Source organism: Desmodus rotundus, chromosome 8 (assembly GCF_022682495.2).
Source record: "Desmodus rotundus isolate HL8 chromosome 8, HLdesRot8A.1, whole genome shotgun sequence".
Lineage (NCBI taxonomy): Eukaryota > Metazoa > Chordata > Mammalia > Chiroptera > Phyllostomidae > Desmodus > Desmodus rotundus.
Genome location: NC_071394.1, coordinates 112,880,078 through 112,905,006, shown reverse-complemented (window position 1 = coordinate 112,905,006; position 24,929 = coordinate 112,880,078). Strand labels below are relative to the sequence as shown.

Here is a 24,929-nt window from a genome sequence, read left to right as displayed (position 1 = left end):
TTTGGTTTTGTCATTTTTGAAAGTGAAAGATTAAGTAGTAGGTTAAGCTGTCAGACAGAGAGTCTGTGACGGCGTGACTGTTTGATGAACTCTGAATGAATCAAGTGCAGAAAGCAAGGTCAAAAGTGCTGTCCTATGGAAAGGACACTATTCCACTCCCAAGGTACATTTCAAAATACTGATTTACAAAGTAGCCTCTTATCGTAAGAGTCTCCTTGTGTGGGATTCGAAATGAAGTGAATAATTTGAAGTTTCTTTTAAAATTACCTTCATTGACTACTTTCCGACAGCCTGGATATGAGTGTGGACTGACCTAAACAGCTTCTTTGGAATTTATTAGGTTCATTAAAAAGAGATCTGCCTAATTTAGCATCAGTTGGCCAGACCCAGTACTAGGCACTTTATGTACATTGTCTCTTAGACAATAAGCTTTAACTGACAACCACTGGCTTAGAATTCCTACTTATCTGTATAAATCATTAAACATTTTCAAGTTTACATTTGAATTTACTGAAATCCAAACATCTGAAGTCATTGTATCTTACTTTCTCATGGTCTCAATAAACAAGTACTCTGTTAACAAATAGGTTGCTCCAGGATATTTTTCAAATTCATAACCTTATGCTTTTATGAATATACAACCATCTTGTAAATTGAGCAAAGTAATATTTAATGTTTGCTCTATAGTTTAATTCTAATTTCTAAATATAAACTAGTAGAAATGAACATCAAAAAGGGAGAGTTTTGTGAGCTTTAATGATCATTTTATCTCATTTATGTTATTTACCTTCATTATTTAATCCCTCCTCAATATATAATAACTATTCCTTACTCAGTGTTTTTAATTTGATTTTAATGACATCTAATAAACTTGGTATGAAGAAATACAATTGCTCTGAAATCAGAATAATTTGTTAAATTGTTAAAATTGCACAGGCTGTGAAGTCTGTGGTATTAGATATAGGCAGAGTTTCATGTACAAAGGGCACGAATTTATATCACTTGCAGTTCCCACCCCATGGAGGCTGCAAGATGCTGTGCTCAAATTAAAAATAGCAGCATTTCCAGAAATGCGGCATGCCAATGGACGAAGCCACACTATTTGTAAACAGTAATAACAAAATAACTCTTTTAACCTAGAGAAATGGCTATAAATTTTCTATGTATATTGATGTTTATTACTTTCACCATAATTTTATAATAAGGAAAGTAGTAATGAACATTTATTCATATCTTATATAATAGTTTCTATTAAGAAACGAAAGAATGAAACAGCTATTTCCTCAAGAAACATATTTTAATTTGCTTTTTAGATGAAAAATGTTGTATTTGCTGATTTTGATTCTGCACTATTTGCAAATAGTATTCACACTGCTGAGCATATAGAGGTCGGTACAGTTTGTATATTTCAAGACATACCTGAATTTTAAAGTCAGAAACGTTAGTCACAGACAAATGAGTTGTTCTGCCCCGGTGTCAGTGGTTATGTTCTTCTGGAAATGGACTTGGGTTTTATTGGGTGTGCTCTTGGGGACAACGGTAAGGAGTGAGGGGTCCAGAATGGGGCAGAAGGAGAAGTTGAGCTGTGGTAATCTTATGAAACCCCAGTCTATTATCAATCCTATGAGGAGCTTTAATGCTGAAATACAGCTTCAGAGTTGTTCAGCCAGCCTTACAGCAAGGGAGAGACGCCATTAACCCTTTGTATTAATGCCATTGCATGGGGCTACCGACCCCTGCCCTTGGGAGGCAGTTTGACCTTGGGTAAGGGGGCTCATTTTGGCCCAGGGCAATTTGTGGAGAGCATCTCTGGTATCAGTCCTCAGCTACCAGCATTCCAAACAGTGGGGAGGATTTGTCCTGAGCCCTGAAGAAGACTCTGGGAAGCACATCACACTACACCTGTATTTGCATAACAAATGGCCAAAGAATAGGTAGTAACATGTCCTTTCCTTTCCAATGATCTTTTAGGTTTCTTTCTTCAAACAAGTGGGAAGAGGAACACAAATAGTTTCTCCAGCTTCCCAAAGTTTGATGACTCCTCCTTGATTTTTTTTTTGTCCCCAGGAAGGAAACCCCAGTTGCAATATTGAGAAGGGGCCTTAAACTGTACATAGAAGTGTAAATGAAATTCATATCCTGGAGGAAGAGAGAAAGTGGAAATCAACTTTACCTAACAATCAGATCAATATGTGTTTGTTCTTTGTGCCAAGCATTGTGCTGGAGGAAAAAATAAACTGAGCTCTCTCTTAATCTCTCTTGATTTCCTGAACCAGAGGGGGCCTTCTAAATGAAGTAACTACAGAATATCTTCCTGCTGAATTGCATTCTTGTAATTATAAGGAGGGATGCTTCTCGAAGCAACAAACTCAACTTATTTTTCTCTTCATGGTGTTAGGTTAGCCTTTACCTAACTTCTGAGATTTTAGGATAAAATAAGACAGAGAATACATTTTGCATGTGACACAAATAAAAATAATTTTAGATGATTTCTTAAATCTTATCATTACTTGTGGACATGTTACACCATACCACTGATTTCAACCAAAACTTATTTTTAAACTTTGTTTGTTTTAATATCTGCCCTCTGCTTTCTGACTTGCACTACTTTTTATTTTAACTGGTTTGCTGATTCAAACTTGCTATTGTAGTCCTTGCTGTTGCTGAGAAACATTTCAAGACGGAAGTTAAAGGAGTGGGAAAAAATACTGTTTTTGTTAATTTGGCTCCAGCTGAGTTTATACCTGGAAGCAGAAGAGCTGGTGATTTTTTGGTATGGTTAATTAAATGTGGTGCTGATGGCTTCTGTTATAGGTATTAAGTTACTCACCTTGTTAGCAGATCCTCTGGTCCAATAGGGTTGGATTCACGACTGGGGAATCATTTTTAAAATGTTTACCTTGTGTTCAGGTAACTGAGGGAGGCCAATGGTGGTCTGTGTGTAGTCGGCAGAATTGATCGTGAGATTCTGCACGCTAATTCGTTGGGGTCTCACTCTACTTTGTTTTACAAACAAGATGATAGGTGAGTAAGTGGCACAGGCATGAACCTCTCTCTTCTCTGCTCTGTCTCTTAGAATTCTTTTCTGTAAGAAAGAAAAAAAAAACACTGCATTTTGTTTTCCTAATACTTCTTGGATTCTTACCAGCAGGTTGTTCCAGTCTGTTGCTTGCCTCTCAGATTAGAAGAATGCTCGCATATTTTGAGTTTCCTAGGATTCAACAGCCTTTAATTAACAGAAAATTGATGTTTTAGAATGTTATCAAAACATGGGAGCTGGAACGCTGACATGGACTTTCGTCCTTCCAGCCTTGGAGTTCAGTGGAGTTCTGTGGCCAAGGTGTGTGATCCATTGCAAACAGCTGGTTGCCTGCCGACTGTACACAAGGGGGGTGTCTGTTGGCATAATATTCCACTGCTTGCTCACTGGTGACCTTCTAAAGTCCACCTACTCATGACTGGGAAGAAGGCAGGTAGTCATTGGCTGCTCAAAACTATGGCTTGCTGAACAGTGCAGGGATTGCGGTGTTTGTAGGCAGGTCTGCTGGTTTTACTCCTCTGGTCGCCCAGGCAGTAAGGCGCGCCCTCCTGAATTTGCGGTTAAGTTTCCTTTCCTTGCCAGGTTCATGTCGTCTTGCTGCCAGAGTTTTGGATGTCATGGAAAAGAGCAGTTTTATACAAGGATCAGTCAGACTGGATGTATATTCTGAGCATAAGTTAATGGGCAGAGAGGGGTCGGGGGTGCAGCAGAAGGGTTTTCCTTTTGAAGGGAGGGGTTTTGGTGGCAAATTGGCTGCTGACACAATCCAGAGCTCCAAGCAGGAAAAGAAGGATAGATTGGGGCATATGAAATGTTCGTAATGTCAACTGTTACTTACATAACCAGATAGTTATAATCCAACAAGGAAAAGAAGCAGCTCAACCCTTCCTCTGACTAATGGTACATCTGCTCATTGGCCAGTTCTCAGTTGAGGTCAGTATACTCCCTGTCTTATTTTTTCCAGTGACCCACAAAGCTGGCCTTTTGATCTCAAAAGAGACCTTGGTGTTTTTCTGTATGTTTTTTTTTTTTTTCTCCCAAGTGTGCTGGATATCCCTGATGGCTCCCTTTGCTCTCCTCTCTGCAGGTGGTACCTGCCAGAGCCCTGCTCTCCCAGCCCTGGTCCGTCCACCAGCTCCCCCTTTGCAACCATCGCTGGATATTAAACCATTTCTTCCTTTTCCTCTTGACACTGCGGCCGCAGTCAACCTCTTCCCCAATTTTAACGCGGTAAGTTCCACTGTCAAATTTGCACGTGCCAGAAAGGTAAGTGCTGGAAAACCTTAAAGGCCAGAGGTGAGTCGGTCACTACCTCTGTTTTGCTATGTTTTTCCTTCCGTGATTGTCTGAAAACCACAACGAGGTTGGTTGTGCACCTGGTTATGTAAGGCCCCTAGAGCCCTGCTCCTTCAAGGGAAAATGAAAATAGATCCAATTGAATGGGTTGATCATGAGTTTATGTTTCCCCTTTAGTGTCTTTTTGGGTAACACTAACGATTTTATTATTTTGTTGGGATATATCTAAATTGAAATTGAATGAATTTGTTAGAGGGAACATTAGAATTCAGCTAGATATCTAAAAACATACATGTGTTTTTTTCTGTCTGGACCTTCTATTTTAGTTTTAAAATCTGTCACTTCTTAATCTAATGTAATAAAGAAGACACTGATCATCACAAATAGGGACACATTCTATGTACAGAGCACTTTCTGCCTCCTTAACTTAAAACAACTTACGGCTCTGGTAGCAAGAGTTTTCTGCTTCTATTTCCATTCTTAAGCATGTCTTTATAAGTTGGCAGATTCCTCAAATCCATCAACATCTTTTTTGTGTGAGCGGTGAGCATATTCTTAGGATAGAAATAGAAAGAAGAGTTGAAAAGGTTAGAAGCCAGTGGCATTTTTTTTAATACCATCTGATTCAGCTTTCAGCAGTTGTGGTAATACAGGTGACAGGACCTGTCGACACAAGAAATGCAGACAGGATCACGATGGGAGGTCACCCAGCGGCCTAAATAATACAGATTTCTTTTTGCAATATTTTGTACCCATGATGAATTTTTTAAAAATCTTCCCCAAATGAGATCAGTCTCCTTCAGAAGACAGCAGTGGGTCCTATACTCTTTAATAAAACTTCACCGAGGGTACGGTGGCCATTCCCGTGAGCTGTTACCTTTGTGTGCCAGTCCTTACTTAAGGGCAAGGGAGAATCACAATGCTTGCCTTGCTTTTCTGTTGGGGAAGGTGTGGGGGGGGGGAATTTTTCCGTGGGGAGAAATTTTCCCATGGGAATCTTATTTTGAAATCAATGGAGTATAAATAGAGCAGCCTGAAAAGATCACATTTCCAAGGGAGAGGTCTCTAATCCGAGGTGTTTCAGTGAAAGTGGAGAGCGCATTGCTCAGCATCCAATTCCCTGATTCTTAAATGACCACACTGAAGTCCCCTGGGTTCCCTTGCTCTGAGTTCCTCGTCTGCTCCTCTCGGTTACATGGCTTCATGTTACAGTCTCGCCTCCCAGTCCCCCAGGGATGGTCACCAAGGTGCTTTAGCTGGCCTCGGGGACCACTTGGCACCCTGTCACTCATCTCATGTCAGCTTCAGAGCAGCTGAAGTAAAATTCCTGGAAGGCTGGGAAAGGCTGGGTTTTAAACTTCTGATTTGCCCTTTGGGAAAGATTAAAAGCAAAATGATTAATTTGACTAAATATTGTTTGTCATAAAACAGAAATGAGTGGTATGCTGAATTATATGACACTGAGTTGATCTTTTTACCTTCCTTGCTATTGTCTCCTCCCTCGTCGTTAAAATAAAGGGAGTGGGCCCCATGACTCCTTCCTTTGGGGGTTATACCATTCAGATATGTGAGGTTTTGTGGGCAAAGGCAGTGTTGTGTGGTGATCAAGCTGGATTCGGTAGCTACACTGACTAGGTTCGAATCTCAGAGCTGCACTTACCATCGCCATGACCTTGAGTAGGTCACACAACCCCCATGAACCTCAATATCTTCATCTGCAAAATGGAGCTGATAATTAACCTACTCTATAGATGTGTGATAATGCTTATGTAGGTTAAGTCATTTAGAACAGGGCTCAGCATATAACAAGCACTATTTCAGTGATAGGTATCATAGCCTGTAAACCCTTTTGTTTTGAATGCTCAAGTTCATTGACTAATTGATTGCAAAAATTTGACTTGATTCTTTTTCTTTTCTATAATGGATTGCGACTTGTGTTGGTGTTTGTTCTATTTAAATGAAGAGACCCTCTGTTGCTATATCTGTTGGTTATTTCCTTCCTGTGCTAGTCAGGGTGCAGGCAGCCATGGGTTACATACACCACACCTTGCTTCCAGCTGAGGGAAATGGTTGCAAAGCCGTACTTGGGTGGCTCCAGACTCAGGATTAGGGCATAGAGCACCTCTCTAAATAACAACCTGAGTTCTTATGTGAAACTCAGTCTGCAAATTCAGAGTGTATGCAACATAATTTTCTATTTCTGCGAGTAGATTTTATTTCTGGTGCAAGAGTTCATTACATCACACTGGAGGGCAATGCAATTTAATGTTGTTTCAGGGTGGGCTAAGGTTCAAGAACCCATAGGCTGTTCCTCCAGCTTTTGGTAGGAGACTTCCTCTGGTCATGAAGTTACTTACCCTCATGGGCATTCATGTGATGGTCACCACCTGATTATTATGGCCTTTCTGGTGCCCAAGCTCTCAACTTGGGCACATGAACTTTGTGAGTCTGTCCGTGGTCTCTCCTGCCTAGCCATGCTGTACTGCTTGACTTCTTTGCCGAGAAAATGATGAACCACTCTGCCACCCAACAACCTTGCCCTGGCTGACCTTTTTGAAACAATGCCTATGACAGTCAGAGACTGTCTATTAGAGTTCTCCCCTGAGGATACGAATACGGAATCACCTGTCCATTTGACGTAGGGTGAAGCAGAATGGTGAAGGAAATTTTAATATATACACATGGAAAATAAAGTATGTGAAAACATAAGTAGGTGTCTCTGATTATCATCCTTCCATAACAGAATAAGCCTTTGGGTTTGGATGTGAGTCAGGAAGAATAACAAAACATCTGTAAAAATAAGCACAGTCAGGGGGGAAAGGAAAACAGATGTGGGATCTGAGCTTTGATGTGGATATAAAAAGTGGGCATTTGATAAAACCATTCGGGTCCCTTAGTTCACCTAAAGCCAGCTTTTAAGGAATCGCAACAGAAGCTGTTCCGTTGACCTAGGGACACTGTGTCAGTGGGTGTGCCAGTAGCTTTCAGAGCAGAGACAGCTTTTCCTGAATTCCTTCTGTACCCCCATCCTGCTCCTCGACCTCGTGAGACGTGGGAGTTTCAGCGCTCAGGACAATTCCCATTCTAGTGGCCCCATTCTGAGTCTGCATTTCTTCACAGGGATCAATCCTCTAAGTAAGTAGGTGATGTTTAGGAAACAAATGTTAGGAAATAAGTAGATGAGGTTTAGGAAAAAATGTTAAGAAATGGTGTGAGAAATAGGAAGAACTAGAGTAGAGTAGAAAGAACTTGCTCCATTCAGGTGATAGCTCTTAAGCACCTTCTATGTGAGAGGGATGGTGATAACAAAAACATTATGTTAGGACCTATGCCACAACATAATTCAACTTATAGAGGGTAAGCTGGACAAATAAAGACCCATTTGCAATTATGGGTGCTTCTATAGAGAAAGATGTATAGAGAATAGGGTGGCAGCTTAGGGGCAGTAGTGGGAGGCTGTGTGTGGTTTTCTCAGTGAGGATTTGATGAGGAAAATAGAAGCTATTTTAGGCATGCAAACAGGAAAGGGCTTTATATAAGGATTTAGGTACTTACAAAACCTTTCAGGTGCTGGGTGGACCAAGGGCAGAGAAGGCTGTTGCTGGCTCTGTTTTTCTGCTTGCTTGCATGGAGTCAAGAGGTTGCAGAAATACAGGCTACCCAGTAATCCCAGTTACTTTCACCCAAACCCCATGAAATGCCTCTCCTTAGTGGAATCTAACCTGGGTGCTGCTGGCAGAGATATGTGAGCCTCAGGCTTCCAGTCCTTGTGATGGAAGGGAGGAGCCAGAAGAGGAGCCAGACTAAGTTCCCAACAGGAGACTTGACAGGAAGGCTGCGTGGAATAAGAAAAACCTGAACATGTCTGGAATCATGGGCAAGAGGCTGGATCCACTGGCACTCCAGTGTCCTGTCCTATAAAGTGAGAATGACTAAATATTTCTTAGGATTGTTATCTGAGGGACGGCTGTGTTTTAAAATGCCGGAGACAGAAGCTGAGAGTGGGCTTCAATAAGAAAGACCTTGGGATATTTAGAATGGTAGCTAATCGTTAAAAGAGTGGCTATACACCATGACGGTTTTCCCCTAGGATCTCACAGTGTCCCTTCTGTTTTTTATTTCTCTAACATCTTTCCTTCGTATTCTTAGCAGTAGGTATGGCAGTAATGAACTTTCAAAGTGTTGCTGAAAGGTACAACTTTTGGGGAACGTGTTCTTGGGGACTGACTGCGAACCTGATTTCTACTTTCCTTTTCCGTGGCTGTGTTTCCTGTTGGTATCAAAATTAAGGGACGAAACTGCCCAAATGCACCTGTATGCACCCAATAGTCAGGAAATATGGAGTCCTCCCCTCCAGGAGGTGCACTAGGATGAGTAAGGAGGTTGCACGCAGAGGCAGAAAGGTGGGCAATTCCATGAGAGTGGCTCTGGTGCTTTCAGCTAGCTTTGGCTAATATTATGTGATACTAAAAATGTAAATTAGCATAGAACTTTGTGCTGCTAAATGTAAATATAATAACATTTCATTATGGGAGAGGGAGGAGCAAAGGACTGAAGGAGAAAGAAAAAAGGCTGAGAGAGAAGGAGATCAAATCCTAGCATGTAACTCTACTCTAGTTCTTCCTATCTCTCAAAAACACCAATTTTCCTTAAAAAAAAAAAAAAAAACCAACTAGAGTGTGGTGTTAGCTTGGGTTCAAAAGTTTTATCAGATTGGGGTCAGGAAAGTGGAGTTTATGTGAGCTATGGAAGTGATCTCAGACTCTGGGGTGCATATGAATCACCAGGGAAATTCTGTGGAAATGTGGATTCTGATTTGGTAGTTCAGGGGTGGGGCCTGAGGTTTTGGACATATGTGGGTGGAGGGCTGGGAAGCCAGGAGAATGATTTAATACCTTGGACTCTGTCAAAAGCATCTGTTAAAGGGAGAATATGAGGAAGGAGAGGTAATTAATCTTATACTCCATGATACACTCATTGGGCATTTATTAAGCACTGACTGTATGCCTGACATTATGGTAGACACGACAGATACAAAATCAGCAAGGAGAAGGAGAAGGAGAAGGAGGGGGATGGGAAAGAACAGGAGGAAGGGGTGGTGGAAGAGAGGAATTGTTCTCGTATCTATGGCATTGACATAGTTGATTCTTCACTCCTTAAAGCTCTTGTGTCTGCCACTAGTAAAACATCTAGATGTCAAAACACTACATTAGACAATAAGCTCTAGGCAAGCAGGACCCCTATCTATATAGTTTGCTTCATTTATTAAAAAATGGGGCGGAGTAGGTAAATCATTCCATAAAGAACTTTGTAATTAAATGCTTAAACGTATTCCTTTGAAAATAAGTGCTGCATGAGTTTGGGAGAAGGAAAGTTCCCTTGGAGGTGTCCAAAGGAGCCTTTATGGTAAAGATTAAGGTTCATTTGGGAGCTGATATCATATTTATCTCATTTGTTAGGTAACTGTCATATAGAGGCAGAAACATCTCGTAGACTGAACACAGATTTATTCAGTGAACGAGTGGAGGATAGATGGAATCCATGGATACATATATAGGTAGACTGGGAGATGACAGATAGGTAGATCCCTAGGAAAAGTGCATGACAGATAATTAATAGAAGAGAAATAGCCATGGCCGTTATACCATAAGAAACATAATTGGTAGAAATATCTTAGTAAAAAAGTCTAAGTACTCACCTGTTTTATACATTAGATTATTTACATCTAACCAAAAGCATTCATTTAAGCAATTACTAGAAAACATAAGCAAGCAAATCCCCTTAATTTGCATCCATGACTTTATGCTGGCTCATGTGTCTCTTTACTCTGGTTGTATAAAAGAACAGCGATGTTAAAATCCTAGTGGGTTGCCTACAGAATGTACTCTAAAATCTGTTCTTTATAATATTTATTTTCATGTGAGTCCAGAAGGTTGTCACTGTGAAATATCTGTGAGGCACTTTAGGACTCTAAAAGAAAAGAAAAGTTATGCATATGCTTCACATGTAGAGATTATTCTACAACCGTAGCTTACGTATGCATTTATAATATAGGTAAATGCTAAAAATATAAATCCCCGAATAGGACATTTGAAATTCAAGTTTTTGTTATCCTTGGATAACTATCCTTCAGGATCTTCATTTTCTCCTTTAAAAATGGAAATACTATTGTATTTATTGTCACAATGCCTCCTTTTCTTTCAAAAATTTTTCTTGACATTGTTCTTCTCGGTGGCACCGTATTTTGTTTCCTGCTCCAGGTACGGAGAGCTCTCCCTCCCTCAGCCAGTGATGGAGTTATAGCAGCAGTGACTTAAGAACGCTTCCATTTGTTTGGTTCAAAAGATACTAAATTCAGTTTACACATCACTAACTTCTCTAAGTTTTTATAGCTGCCGCTCTCACTAAAATAGGTAGGCAGTCAGATTGAAGTTCTGGGTTGGAAAATAAGCCTGTCTTTATTAGTCACAACTGTTAGAGGGTATGGGAATTTTTCAGGTAAAAAAAAAGCCACGGTAAATATGGTACTGATTGCTAAGGATTTTGTCCTTTGAATACAGATGCAGCGGATTGCTCGCTGGTTCTGTGCGTTGAGTGTATTTGTAGGACAAAAGCCTCTTCAGAAACACCTGCTTATGAAGTCTTCTTTCATTATATGTTTTCACACTGAAACAAACATAAGAGTATGTTGGCTGAGTCCTGCAGCTGCCTGTGAAACCAAAAGCTTGTAGAAGTGATGGCTACTCATAATGACCCCCAAACACAAAATGACTTAACTACAGAATATCTAGGCTTGAAAATCAAAGGTTAGCCAAGTGCTCGATACATGAATGTTTTTCTCTTTTGATGCTTGTTTGCTCTCACCAGGTAACACATTTTCCTATGATTCAAAAATAAAGAGCACAAAAATTTTCCCTTTCTGCTCTTCCCCTGCCACTCAGTTCTCCTCGTGTAAGTGACCGTCAAAGTGGTAAATTGTGTTTGTACCTGTCCCTCCAGATATATTTTGATGTATGAATATCTCTTTTTCGCTAAGATTGAGGCATAATACACGTTATATATTTATTTTTTTTAAATCAGTCGATCTAATCATAATAAGCTAAAGCTTTATTCTTGAAAAGAATCTATTTGACCTGCTTCCTAGGCTGACTTTCTTACTAACTGTGATTCTGGTCAAAAAAGGGGACTTGAATAAGAGAATATCTAAATTCACAGCTCATTTTGTGATCCAGCAGATGTTTTTGGAGATCCCTGCTAACACTTAGCTGTGGACATTGTAGAAGTGAAAGGAGCTTTTGAGGGCTAATTTGTGTCTATTTCAACACACTTATTTTACTCATAAGCCTAGAATGATCTAGAGATTTCCAGATGCATGGCTAGTAAGTGCAGAAATATGAGAAAACTGACTCCTGACTTCTGTTTCTCATAAAAATGCTAATCATTAAACCATAGTGTTGTGGGTTCAATTGTGTCTCTCCAAAACTAATAACCACAGTGCCTTAGAATGTGACCTTATTTAGAAATAGAGCCATTGAAAATGTAATTAGTTCAGATGACATGGTTACAGTGAGTCCTAATCCATTATGAGTGGTATACTTAGAAAAAGGGGAAATTCAGATGTAGAGATACCTATATGGGGAAGATGATGTGAAAAAGACTGAGGAAGAACATCATCTATAAGCCAAGGAGAGAGGTCTGGAACAGATCCTTCCTCCCAGGCATCAGAAGGAGCCAACTCTGCTGACACTTTGACTTTGGACTTCTGGCCTCCAAAGCTGTGAGAAGATAAATTTCTGTTGCTTCAGCCACCCAGTTTGTAGTACTAAGTTACAGCCACCGTAACAACACAGGAGTCTTCGAACCATCTAATCTACCTGCCTACACTTGCCAGACTGTACAACGTCTTTGACAACTTGCATCCCAGCTTTAACTTGTCTTCAGTGATGATAATAAGCCAACTGAGGGGAAGAAAGGTTCTCCACCTACACTACAAAGAAGTTCTTTATCTGGAGCTACTGTAGGTTTCCTGTAACCAACTGTAAGCTAAGGAAGAAGACAGTACACCATATATTGCTTTTTCCTAAAAAATCATTGATCACAAACTAAGTGACCTGGGCTATTAAGGAAGGCAATTTTACACTCACTATTTCTAAGATCTAATTTTATAAGGTCCTTGCATGTTATAGGTATTATCTGGGTGGCATGGGTAAGGAAACCTTACTTCAGGTGAGACATAAAATGATTTGTCCCAAATCACACACTTGGTGAATCTCTGAGTCATGGCTACGTTCAGATTCAGTGATCCCAGTCCAGGGCGATGTCATCTAACACAGGTAGCCGAGCTCCTGCCTGAAAACAGCAGTACTTCATTTAATCGGCTCTCACGGCCTTGGTACATTGGGATAGCTTATTAATTAAATAGTCTGTGATTCCTTAGAAGACTTAACTCCAGAAAGTAGCTCTTTCTTGAATTACATTCTGGCTGTGATTAGACAGCTGTGAAAAGGAACATCTTGAGCATCAGTGGACTGTGGGCTGTGTCACTTTCAGAAACATTGGTGTTCTGTATGGACCATCAGTGTCAAGGGGAATAAGTAACTTTAGGTGGTAGTAAATGAAAAAACCCATTTCTATCCCAGAAACAGTTTAGGCTTCTTAAGACTCAAGACACATTGATACATATAAGGTAAAAAAAAAATAGTAAACTTCGAATCTAAAAGGTTTGAATTCTATGTTTAATACTTGATGGAAAACCCAGAGTTCACATTCCCTTATTTGTTAAACTAGGAATAATCATATTGACCACAAAGAAGTGTCTAACGGTGTTTAAAGACTGAAAGTACTACAGAAAAAGTAGGCATTGAAGGGGTCTATTGAAGCCACGTGTCTGATGTCGGGACCCAAATGAGCATATTTTTCCAACCTTCCCAAGGTGATTTCTCTGCCCCTTAAATGTTGGTATTCACTGCATCCCCCTGTGACCAAAACTGGTGTGAAAATCCATTTCCACAGCTAAGTCCAGATGAAGGAAAACCCTTTTCAGACTATTTTTTTGAAGAAGGTGTCTTTTCCACACTCCCCTTCCAGTAGAAATGTAAGGAACGATGTTAATGCTATTTCTCATGACTCTTGGTCGAAGGAATGAGAACTTTCTGCCAGCAGGACTGTTGTGTTTCATGACTCAGTGCTTCTCAAAATATGGTTCCTAGAGCCATGTTGGTCCAGGAGCTGTTTACAGGTCTGCTATGAGTTAAGGACAGAAATTGAGAGGGAGCAGCATTTAGAAATTTTCGTAGCAACTTAAGAGAGTAATTTTACATCCGTTGAAGCTAATAAAGAATCGTGGCTTATACTGTATGGCATTTTCATTCTACTTTTCCTAGTCATTCATTTTTATTATATTTTATAAAAGTACTGGTCTCTGATTGATGGGGGGAGGGCTGGACCTTCAGCAAAGAGCTGAGAATCACTGTGCTGTTATTGTTAATAGTTCCATCTCTACCTAGAAAGTGAAGGAGACTTTGAAGCAGTAAGTCAGGTAATTCATACAGTGTATGGTTGAAAAAGCTGCAAATACAATTTGATTCAGATTACTTTAGCTCTATCCAATTTCCCTTATCCTGGTGAGGTGTGGCATGGGCAAATGGCTCTCTCTGAAACTCATAAATCAAGGCAGCAGCAGAATCCAAAGTAAGACACTTTGCGTTTCGCCCCTCTCTGAAGCATAACCCCTTATGCCACATTTTGTCTTGAGTTTGGGTGAATAATAAAGTGGTAAAGTTAGCAGTTAGTTCCTGAGCTTCTTTTCTTAAATGTTGTTAAATGGAATTGACTTTTAAGACCTTGCTGAGGAATTTTAAGAAATGAAAAAAAATTTGGCAATTTTAAGTGACTCTATATAGGGATAACAAACATTCTTTTTTTTTTTCTAATCCAAATTATTTTTAAAAGATAGAAACTAGAACAAATTATAGTGTAGTAGCGTAATAGGTTAGGAACGTTTTTAAAGGAGTTTATTCAACGAAATCACACAGGAAAATACTCAGTTTTATCAAAATATCCTTGGCTCTTGAGAACATCGGTGCATACCTACTGTTTTAGTGCTTGTTCGATCTTTTGTCACCTACTGCATTGAGATGCCACTGACTCTGTTTTCCTGAGAACTTGTAGTAGGAAAGAGAAACAAGAGAGGTTACCAGAACTTTCTAGCACTTTCTACGTGTGTAGAATGTATATGGCCCCACCTTTCCTCCAGATAATCCTCCTTGGTTTTTAATTTTTTTTCAATATCAGTTGACTTTCAATATTATATTAGTTTCAACTATATCAGTTTATTTTTTAACTAAAAGTAGTTCAGGAAATACTGATTTGATTTTCAGAATCAACTTCATTAGCTCTTAGACTATGTATAAGGTCTTATTGACTTGCTCAGTTACGAGATCATGGTCCTGGTTTGGAATTGGGCAGAGAAATAAAGTAGAATGATTTTGATCATAGAGTTTATTTTTAATTCTACTTACCTAAAATTATAGAGAAAATTTAGAATTTTGAAGGAGGAATAAATATATATACTCACTCATATGTATATATGTACATTCATGTATACATATGTGCTTCCTACCATGTATCATGTTTAAAATACTGAACCCAAGTGTGTAGATGCACTCTTGCATGTGCCAAGAGCCTTAATTCAAAGATGATTATTGCAGTACTGTTTTTATTAGCAAAAAAGAAAAAAATATGTAACAACCAATACAATTATCAATGGAGAAATGGATGTATAAATTGAGATCTATTTATGAAATGTACCTTAAGAGGCATTTGAAATGGCATATTTTTTTTACATGGACATATTGTAAAAGCATAATACTGGGTGGGGAGGAAATGGTTTCAGAATGTGTATGAAATCGAATGTGTGTGTCTGTGTGTGTTTTAAAATCACGTCAGTGACAGAGAGAGAGAGAGACACGGATCGAGATTGATTCACAGTGTGTGACCACGCGGACTGGAACAATACCCATCAGACCCTCACTGCAGTGGGTCTGAGAAAGGAGAGAAAGTCAGTGGGACTGGGGAGGGCAACAGAGTAGACTTCAACATGTGTTCAATGTTCAAGTTTTGTTACTTTAAAAAGGAAACAACTAATAAAATTAGAGTTGTTAATATTTAGTGGTTTAATCCAGTTTATCCGTTCATGGTGATTTATAATAGTCTATGTACTCTATGTATTTAAAAAAAGTTTCAAATTTTTAAAGTTGCAAATGTCTTCAGCAAAACTATTTAATGGCAACATGTACTACATGTAATTAATATGTTATTAGTTAAGGGCCTGGCTGGTATGAATACTTAGATGTGCTGGCTTCAGTTACTAATGTGTATTTCCTGATTAACATGCCCTCCACTCTGAGAATTCTGTGGCACACATGATTTCACTTGCTCACAGGCCTTCTAGGAGAACTATTTTAGATTAATATCCAGGTAGAAAGGTTAATGTATCGATTTGTGTAACCTGCTATTTAGTTGAGATTGCAAAATCAATCAGAAAATGTGTTGACCGAGCTTGGCGAGTTACTCCTAAAATCCAATTCAAACTTACTTATTAAAAGCATTCTCATTTAAACACTTGCACATTCAGAGAGAGTCAAAGAGGTTAGCAACATTTCTGGTTTTTATTATCAATATCAGTTGTAATGGAATTTGATTGAGATGGTGTTCTAGCTTACATCAAGTTTCACAGTGCAGTGAGGATGGTAATTTAGAATCTTGGGCAAACCGGTATCACCATTCAAACACTGCCTTGACATCATGTCTCAGGAGTGGTCAACTTTATTTACATTTCCCTTAAAACAAGTTGGTCCAGCCAGCAAATTTAAATTGTCGAGTTGATGCTTAATTTTCTGTTGAACTGTCTGTATTTTTTAAGGAATTGCTATGGTTTTTAGATTAACTACTGGGTTAGTATTAGGGAGGTTTTCACTTTGGAAGCAAGGATCATTGAGCCCATGGTAACGTATCTATCATGGAATCCCTGAATGAGGTGAAACAGCCCAATTTAAGTTTAAAGTTCGTTGACCAGACTTGTCTATACATTCAGCTTGCCATATAAATACCATTTTATAAATAGTTTTAGTAATAACTAAGACCTCTCCCTACCACCAAAAGAAAAAAAAAATCAGAATGCTCTGCTTACCAGCCCAAAGAGAACCACAGAACCATTTCTTCCACATAATAGAATGTAATGATCGTAGGTATACTCTGTGGTACATCTGATGAATATACTCTTATTTTAGCTGAATGAACATAATGAAAATAATATGAGCCAGAACATAAATGAGACAATATTTTATAGGCCATAGCCCTAGAATTTTCCTCATTTTTCTTCTTTAAAAAATTAAAATTGTTAAGATAACGCTAAGAGCCTGGAAAACATATTTCTGGCAAAAATAAAAATGTGAAAGCTAATATACACCTTGAAAAGGAAAACAGCTCACATCAACAAACTTCCAATCAGGTGACTAAGTCTTTCAAGTGTTGCCTGGTGATTTTTCACTCTATTCAAAGCCAAATGAACTCTTCCAAGGAAGTGTAAGTCCAAAATGAGGAGGAAAAACTCAATGCTTTGTGTTTACAATAGCTGATTTCCAACTTTACCGAAAAGCTTTAGGAATCTGTGAGAGGAGAAATATAGGACTGGAGAGCCCAGGTTGCTGTCAGGTTTCCTTTCAAAGTGGGACACATGGTGTGTGTTATACTTTGCAGATGCCTGTGAGCTGTTTGGAGGAATTTTTTAAAATTCATGTTTTAAAGACTTTCATGGCTAATAAACATAATCCACTTCTTTCTCATCTACATATTGGGCTGCCTGTTTTAAACTAGTTAAGAAGGTCCTTACTATAGGGGCCAAGAGGGGACGCTAGCTCTACCTTAATAAATCCAACCTTTAAGAACATCCCAAAGAAAACGATTCACCCCAGGAGCAAAGAAGAAGTTGGAAATCAGCTATTGTAAACACAAGGCATTGACTTTTTCCTTCTCATTCCAAGTTGATTTTTGGCTCCCGAAATGACTCCAGGGATTTAAAGTTGACAAACCCTAAAATTTGTTTATATTTAATATACAATTTCATAGGTTTTTGGAGATATTGATTACATACGTAATTCCTCCTTGTAGTCTGCTTTTATTTCCGTCCTCTTTCCCTCACTTTGAGACTTTGAAATACTTGCACTCCAGGATGCTTCCCTTATCACATCTAGGAGTCTTCTTGCCGACTTCAGTGTTTGACCCTGGCTATGGGTATTAGCTCTGTGATTACTGTCTGATTCTGTATTTAGTACACTTACCTGCATTGATTGCTATGGATGTATTGGCTGGTTGGCAGCCGTTATTTTTAACTGACATTGCCATCTTGTGTTTTGAGTAGGTGGCGTGGAAGATGAAAGAGATCTAGATTTCTCTCCTGTCCTCAGCATGTCTGCATTATTTTCTTCTTTTTTTTAAAGAATGACAAATAAAAGTCTTAGGGACGTGTAGTGCTCTCAAAAGACACCTCTTATAATAAAAACTTGTATTTTTATCTATACCTTTTTTAAAAATTGTTATTCTATGGAGTATTGATGTTAAAAAAAAAAAAAGACCAGACTTAAAGAATTCTGCTATTGAAATCATTATTGTATATTTTGTAATTGTAAGCTTTGCTTTCATGAATTTTGGCTCTTGACAATGTGAGTATAGAGTAGAAGTTACCTTTTAGGAATAAAAGAAACATTTGTAAATATATAAGTTATGTATTAGCTTGATTTCTAGCAGATAATATTGACCCACAAATTATATGGACTCATAGAAAATGAGTATAAACTGGAAACTTTGACAATTGCTAGTCTTATTTCATTGAACTGATAGATCTTTAAGGCATGGGGTTCCTCTGGTAATTTCCATTTTAAAATATAAAATATTGACATTATGGCTATCAGAATGGGCATTATTTATTGGAACTAACATATTTCATGGGATCCTTCAAGAACATGGTAACTTCCTACTTGTCTCCGACCTTTTACCCTATAACTACTCTGTTACTGTCATGGGAGACACACCAGTGACCAAGATCCAGTCCTTCCCTTCAAGGGACTTAGAGTCTTGATGCAGGCAATTATAATAAATGTTATTTTAATTTATGAATCCATAAGCATTTATTTATTATGTGACTGATATAACTCCACACCTACTAGACACTCTTAGAGTTGCAAATATCAAGACAGTTCATAAATATTTGTGGAATATTGTTGGAATAAATGAAGAATAAAGCTTATAATTTAGCTTGGAGATAGGCACAAGAAATCAACACATTTTAAATAATTTTAGTAGTAAATTCGATACTACTAATTTGGCAGATTGACTCCCTTTAATGAATTGGTTCTTATTTGGACAAAGTCAAAGAATTGGAAAAATAAATCTATCCTATTCCATATTTTTTTAGCCAACTTGCATTTCTGATAAAAGAACTATATTCAGTTTTGCATTCAATATAATTTAATTAAATGTGTTTTTTGAGCTATTTAAAGTGTTCAATAAAACAAACTGGAGCTTTAAATACTTTCTGGTGGTGTAGAGTTTCTTGGCCAAGATTTCTTCTTGTATAAATGGAAACTCTCCTGAACTGGATTCCTTTCATTATACCCTCAGAAAGGGTATTTTGTGTTACTTTTGGTAAGATAGCTTTTTGATGTGATTGAACAACCCTTTCTGGGCAAATCTGGCAAGCCTCCATGGTGTCAGCCCTCTAAGTAGTTTCTAGGGACATGAATCCATGACCACCGCCTTCATAATTATGCAAGAGCACAGCGTGTCTATGTCATCTTACAAACTTCGGGACAAAACAGCGGCTGGAGACATCCAAATAGACTCTTTTTCTTGCAGAGCATTCTTCTCATTTACCTTTTCACCTTGTCTCACCCACAGGCAAGTAGTGTATGTGCACATACTTTTAAGCTATGAAGAAATATATAATGCAATCTATGTTGTTATTATTTCTATTACGGTTATAGAGCAATGCTCCCAAATGTCAGTATGCAATTATATCAGAGCATGTACTTCTGATAAAGCCACAGGTAAACTGATACTGCCTGTCCATGGACCACACATTGCGGATCAAGTCTGCAGAGCTGAAAATGATGAGTTTTGTAATGAGTCTAAGGTTTATAGTCTAGATTCACTACTTACTACATATGCAATGTTGGGGACGTTACTTGGTCTCCCATAGCTCAGTTTTCTCATCTGCAAAATGGAAGTAATACTATGAACTGACTCATGGGTTATTTGTAGATTCAATGTGGTATCACATATATCTTATTTCCTGGAACACAACTAACCTTAAAAATATTGTATGTGCTATGTGTAGTTTTGAGAATGTCGATGGTGATCGCATTTTTATTATTTCTTGGTAGACCTGTTATGGGCTATACTATCCAAGTAATCATAAGAGGTGTGTAAGAATCACAGATTCTGAGTGGCAGTTGCTCCCTTCAACATTTGCTATGGATGTTTATAGAAAACTGACCCTACAAACAAGATTTTGATTTCCTGCTCTTTCTTCCCATCTTGATTTGTGTAAAAAGCAATTTGCACAGCTTATCTGCAAGAAATAACTGCCTACAGGTCTGTGTAACTGTAGACCACCCAAGCCTCTGGAATCTCACAGTCCTTCAGCATGCAAAACATCCTCATAAAGTAGATTAAATGAAGTGCTCTTCAGATTTGTCAAGTCTTAATGAGAAAAATCACTTTAAAATAAATTTTAATAAAGCATCTTAAGTAACATTTTAATCAGTTGAAGCTTACACTGTGTTTCATAATAGCATTTATATGAAAAAGATCAATGATTATTTCACTCTGCTAAGCCTATGAAATTGGTAACAGGTAACATATAATATTATGTCATATAAAATCTACAGTTAAATATAGACAGTTGTTAGCCTACTTTTTAAAACTACATTTAAAATGAAAAGTGATGTACTTTAAGAAATTATTAATTAAACTAGTCAGAATATAAAGGGAGAAGCATACGAGGAGAAGCAAATTTTACCTCCGCAATTAATTCTGTGGGTAAAAGAAACAGACTTACAGGTAATGAAATTTGAACAAAATCATTATTTTAGGAATTGAGCTGTGTTAATGGGTATTATTTAATTAGCTGTATTACCTGAAATTCTTCAGAACTTAAAGCATTGTTGAAAAATAAGCATGGTTGTATTTGTGGTGGTAAATAATGGAAGAATGAAGGGAAAAAGAGGAAAGGGAGCAAGGAAGGATTGATCCATCACTGTTGCTCTAGAATATTCTGCCAGAAAAATGTAGGTCTGGAGACGATTTACAGTAAGATGGTAAGGAAACTGTCATCTTCTGGTTTCATGATGTTTCTATTACATATTATTTAGGCAGTCCCTTTCAAAGATTTAGTACTTAAAAAATCACTGATTTACTTAAAGCTACATCAGAATTTGGCTAACACGAATTATTCTGGACATTTAGATTATCTGTAAATGTAATATTGAAAATCTTAGATCTGTTTATACCTGCTGGTTTCCTTGAGTACTCTGTTTTGCTTAGAAATGAGAAACTACTTATGTCACTAAGAAATTGATTACCAATAAAAAGATCACTGGTAGCATAGTATAAATGACAGATTGCAGAATCACTTTGGACTGGCTCTCAATTTTCTCTGGCCTCGATTTCAGCAAGCCATAGAATCCGACAAAGTGTGGCTGGGTCATACTACCATCAAGACAACAATCAGTACTCTCAATTGCCTTCTGTTTGTGAACCGCCGTGCTGAAGCCGCTGGCTCTGAATGCTGGGTGCAAACATTCCCAGGTAATATGAGGAAGAAAAGTAAATGGAGAAGTCTTCTGGTGGTAGAAGAAGGAAGAAAGGTTCCTTTAAAGGTTACTTTCTTTCTGTGTAGCTGCCTCTGAAGTAGGTGGAGACTGTAGAGTTATCGAAAGTCGGATTTTTCTCTAGGTTTGACATGTTTCCAAAATTCACTATTGGCCATTTTCCCATAGCAGTGATTAACACACAGTAGACGCTCACATAATACTGGCTGAATGAATTAGTCTCAGTTACTGCTGAAAATAGTCTGTGGCTGACATGTCTCCTTTCAAATTCGTAGCTTCCTTTGAAGAGAAAGATCTGAGTTCAAATCCAAGCATTGCCACTCAGCAGGTTTGGCTCTTGGTCCATCTACTTCACCTGCCTGAGTGACTAATTCCTCATCTATAAAATAAAGAGAATGACATGTAACACCAAGCATGCAAAACCTCCAATGTAAAAATTTTACGTAGTATAAGCAAGTAAGTCCTGGATTAGTAGGTGCTCAACAAATGGCATTTTCTTCCTTTTTTTATTTTCTTAAACATAACCAAATCCACGATTGCATTTACTTCCACAGCTTATTTCCACCATGTGTAAGCATTTCCCTGAATTTTTCCATCACAAGAAAAGTAATTTTGCCCTGTGGCCTCTGGCAGCCATTCTCCTTTTAGGTCTGACTCCCTGTAAACTAGGGTGACACTTCTCTGAGATTTGCAAGGTGCTCACTTCTTGGTTTTGGCTGCCCTCTCAGGTGGAAGACAAATTTGAGATCTGCCTATATTGAAGTATAAATCAAAAGCAAAACCTGAAATCTTTCCTGGTGAGACATTTGCTAAGTTTTATGAATGTACAGTTTGTCTCTGTATTCGATACTGAACATGGACCCAGAAAAGCTAAATTTAAAACAAAACCCAGCAGCTGTGACTCGGCAGTGAGGGAGGAAAAAACCAGCTAGTTCGAATGAAGTCCCTTCACTGTTGTTCAATTGCCCTTTTTTCTATCTATCCTTTCCCCCTAAGCGTTAAACTTACCTGAGACTGAGGGTCGGTGGCTGCCTGGGGAGTAGGTGGGTTCCACAAGGAACTTCAGCTTTTCCAGACACTCTTAGGTCGCACACACTTCTTAGAGCAGTTGTGCCAATAATAGCTCATGTAATGGCTCTGTTTTTCTCCACTCCCAGCTTAAATCCCCAGTTTGGCCTGCCACAGGATTCTGAGGCTTTTTATTTATTTCTAAGCCCTGCTCTCACACTTAGGAGTAATAACCCTGAGGTTTATTTGTCTACGTATATATTCGTTCTCTGTTGGTTCCAACTGTAGTTAAGATCTCCACTATTAGGAAGGTTAGAGACAAAAGGATGAGGAGGTTAGCTTCACCAGGGTCTGCAGATGTGGAGTTCGCAGGGGTCTCAACGGGCCTCCTACTTCCTGTGCGCCCTCATCTCTCTCCCCCCCCCTCCTCCCGGGGTCCCAGCTGCTAGTGTGATCTCACCAGCTTGCAGCATCTCCTTCTCAACAACTGTTTATTTTATCAGCCACTCTAACAACCTTGGCTGCCACTGGATTTGGACAACTGTTCACGGACTGTGAATTTGAGAGCACAGCTGTCACCAACTCTGGTGCTGCCAGTGGGGGCAAGAACCTGGCATCTCCTGCAAGTGGGAATTCACAAAACTCTCGGGGACCATTATATTAGAGACACGCTGAGCTTTCTGACTTAGAAGACTTCAAGGTCTCTTAGCTCTAATTGGCTGCTTATCCTGCAGGGTAGTTTTGTCGTTTTTAGACATTGAGGTTTCTCTTCTTCGCAGATAGGCACCTGTATTTTGTGCGGTTGTAACAAGATGTGTTTAGTGAGTAATGATCGGAAAAACTACCATTTTTAAGTGGTATCTGTAAACGAGGCCTATAAACGGGGCACTGCAGTGGGCATTTCCTGTAGGGGGTGGAGACAAGGACATAATTTTATCTTAAAAAGCTGCTGCAGTCACTCTCATACTGTAGCGTGCATGGCCTGTTTCATCTCAGGGAAACACGATTTATGTGGGGTGAGGTATAAAATTTAATCCACGAGGCTATGTGTGCAGAAAACTTTACTTTCTTTCCCCTAAAGCCAAACTTAGTATCTATTTTGAACTTCCATTTCTTTCTATGTTTAGTGAGAATAGTTAATTCAGAGACTTTCTCTTTACTTTCCTAGATAACATTTACATTCTGGATGCTTTAAAAATGTCAGGGGGCAGGGGATGTCTGGTCCTTTGTCCTTTTCTGTCTGTGTTGGCAAGAGGTGGCAAGCCCTCTGCTCTATTCCGTGTGATTCTTGGTTGTCCAGCCACATAAGTTGCTATTGTACCTCTTTGTTCTAAACCAGCATTATCCAATTGAACTTTCTGTGGTGTTAGGAGATATTCTCCATCTGCTCTGTCTAATTGGGTAGCCGCCAGCCACATGTGGCTATTGAGCACTTGAAATGTGGCTGATGCAGCTGAGTACCTGGACATTTAAATTTGATTTATTCAGGCTTAAAGAGCCATTCATGGCTCGTGGCTATTGTATTGGACAGCACAGCTCTAAACCATAGGGTCTCTGCAGTTCACTTCACCTCTTGCCATTTCCACACATTGTGAAGGATCTTAACATAAATTCAGTCATTTCTCCATGATACCCTGGATCCTTGGGAAATTGAAGGGGCTCTCTAAGGCCATAACAGGGTGAAGTCTGCTCTCGTGTGCTTGAGAAGTCATTCTGCTCAACTCGACATCACTGGAACATTCTGTAAATCTGTGAGATCGACTCACTCATTTGTGTAGCTCTTTTCTACCCCCACTGCAGACATATTTTGCTTCTGAATAATGGTGGGCACAAGGAATCTCTGGGCTCTTGCTGTGCAACTGGCCCTTCTTGGTTTGGGGGGATGCAGGTGGGGAATAAAGCTGAAACAGGTCTCTTTTCTCTTGACAGTACTCAGCTTGACTCTTATTATTTATGAACCAGCTCTTGAGTTCTTGTCTTCTCTGACTCTGCTGCCTTCCCCACCACAGAGAATGATACTATCTTTTGAAGGGAGAAAAATAGTTCTTAATGAGCATGCATTTTTCTCAATCTGTCTTTTTATGGTGGAAACTCTATATACTGTGGCCTTTAGAGCTTTTGCTTTTAAACTCAAAAGCCCAGCTCTTAGAGTTCAAAAACATTGGCTTTTGAAAATCAAATGCATTTTCTCTGCTTTGTCTTCTTTTACCATGCTAAAATATATGTAATATAAAATTTACCATTTCAACCACTCCTAAGTATATACAGTTCACTGGCAGTAAGTGTATTCACATGGTTGTGCCGGCATCACCACCATCCACTTCCAGAACTTCTTGATGTTGCAAATCTGAAACTCTGTTCCCCTTCAATAACATCTCTTATTCCTCCCTCCCCCAGCCCCTGGCAACCACCATTCTGCCATTTGCCTCTGAGTTTGAGTCCTCTAGGTGCCTCATATAAATGAAATCATACAACATTTGTCCTTTTGTATATGACTTTTTTCATTTAGGATATCTTCAGGGTTTATCTGCGCTGTAACATGAATCAGAAATCCCTTCCTTTTAAAGTTCTAATATTTCATTGTATGTATATACCACATTTTGTTCATTCATTCCCCCTTTGATGGATATTTAGGTTATTTCCATCTTTGGGGCATTATAAATATGACTACTATGAACATAATTGTACAAATATCT

At 38.8% G+C, this 24,929-nt stretch overlaps 1 protein-coding gene across 4 annotated transcripts in view; it reads left to right on the top strand.

The window, feature by feature from the left end:
- The window catches only part of ZNF385D (zinc finger protein 385D), a 741,503-nt gene that overhangs the window by 529,248 nt on the left and 187,326 nt on the right, over positions 1 to 24,929 (top strand). For all 4 annotated transcript variants that reach the window (XM_053930206.2, XM_024565923.4, XM_045200169.3 and 1 more), the window contains one exon: positions 4,128 to 4,270. In XM_053930206.2, coding sequence (XP_053786181.1) covers positions 4,128 to 4,270 — 143 coding nt within the window. The remainder of the gene's footprint in view (positions 1 to 4,127; positions 4,271 to 24,929) is intronic.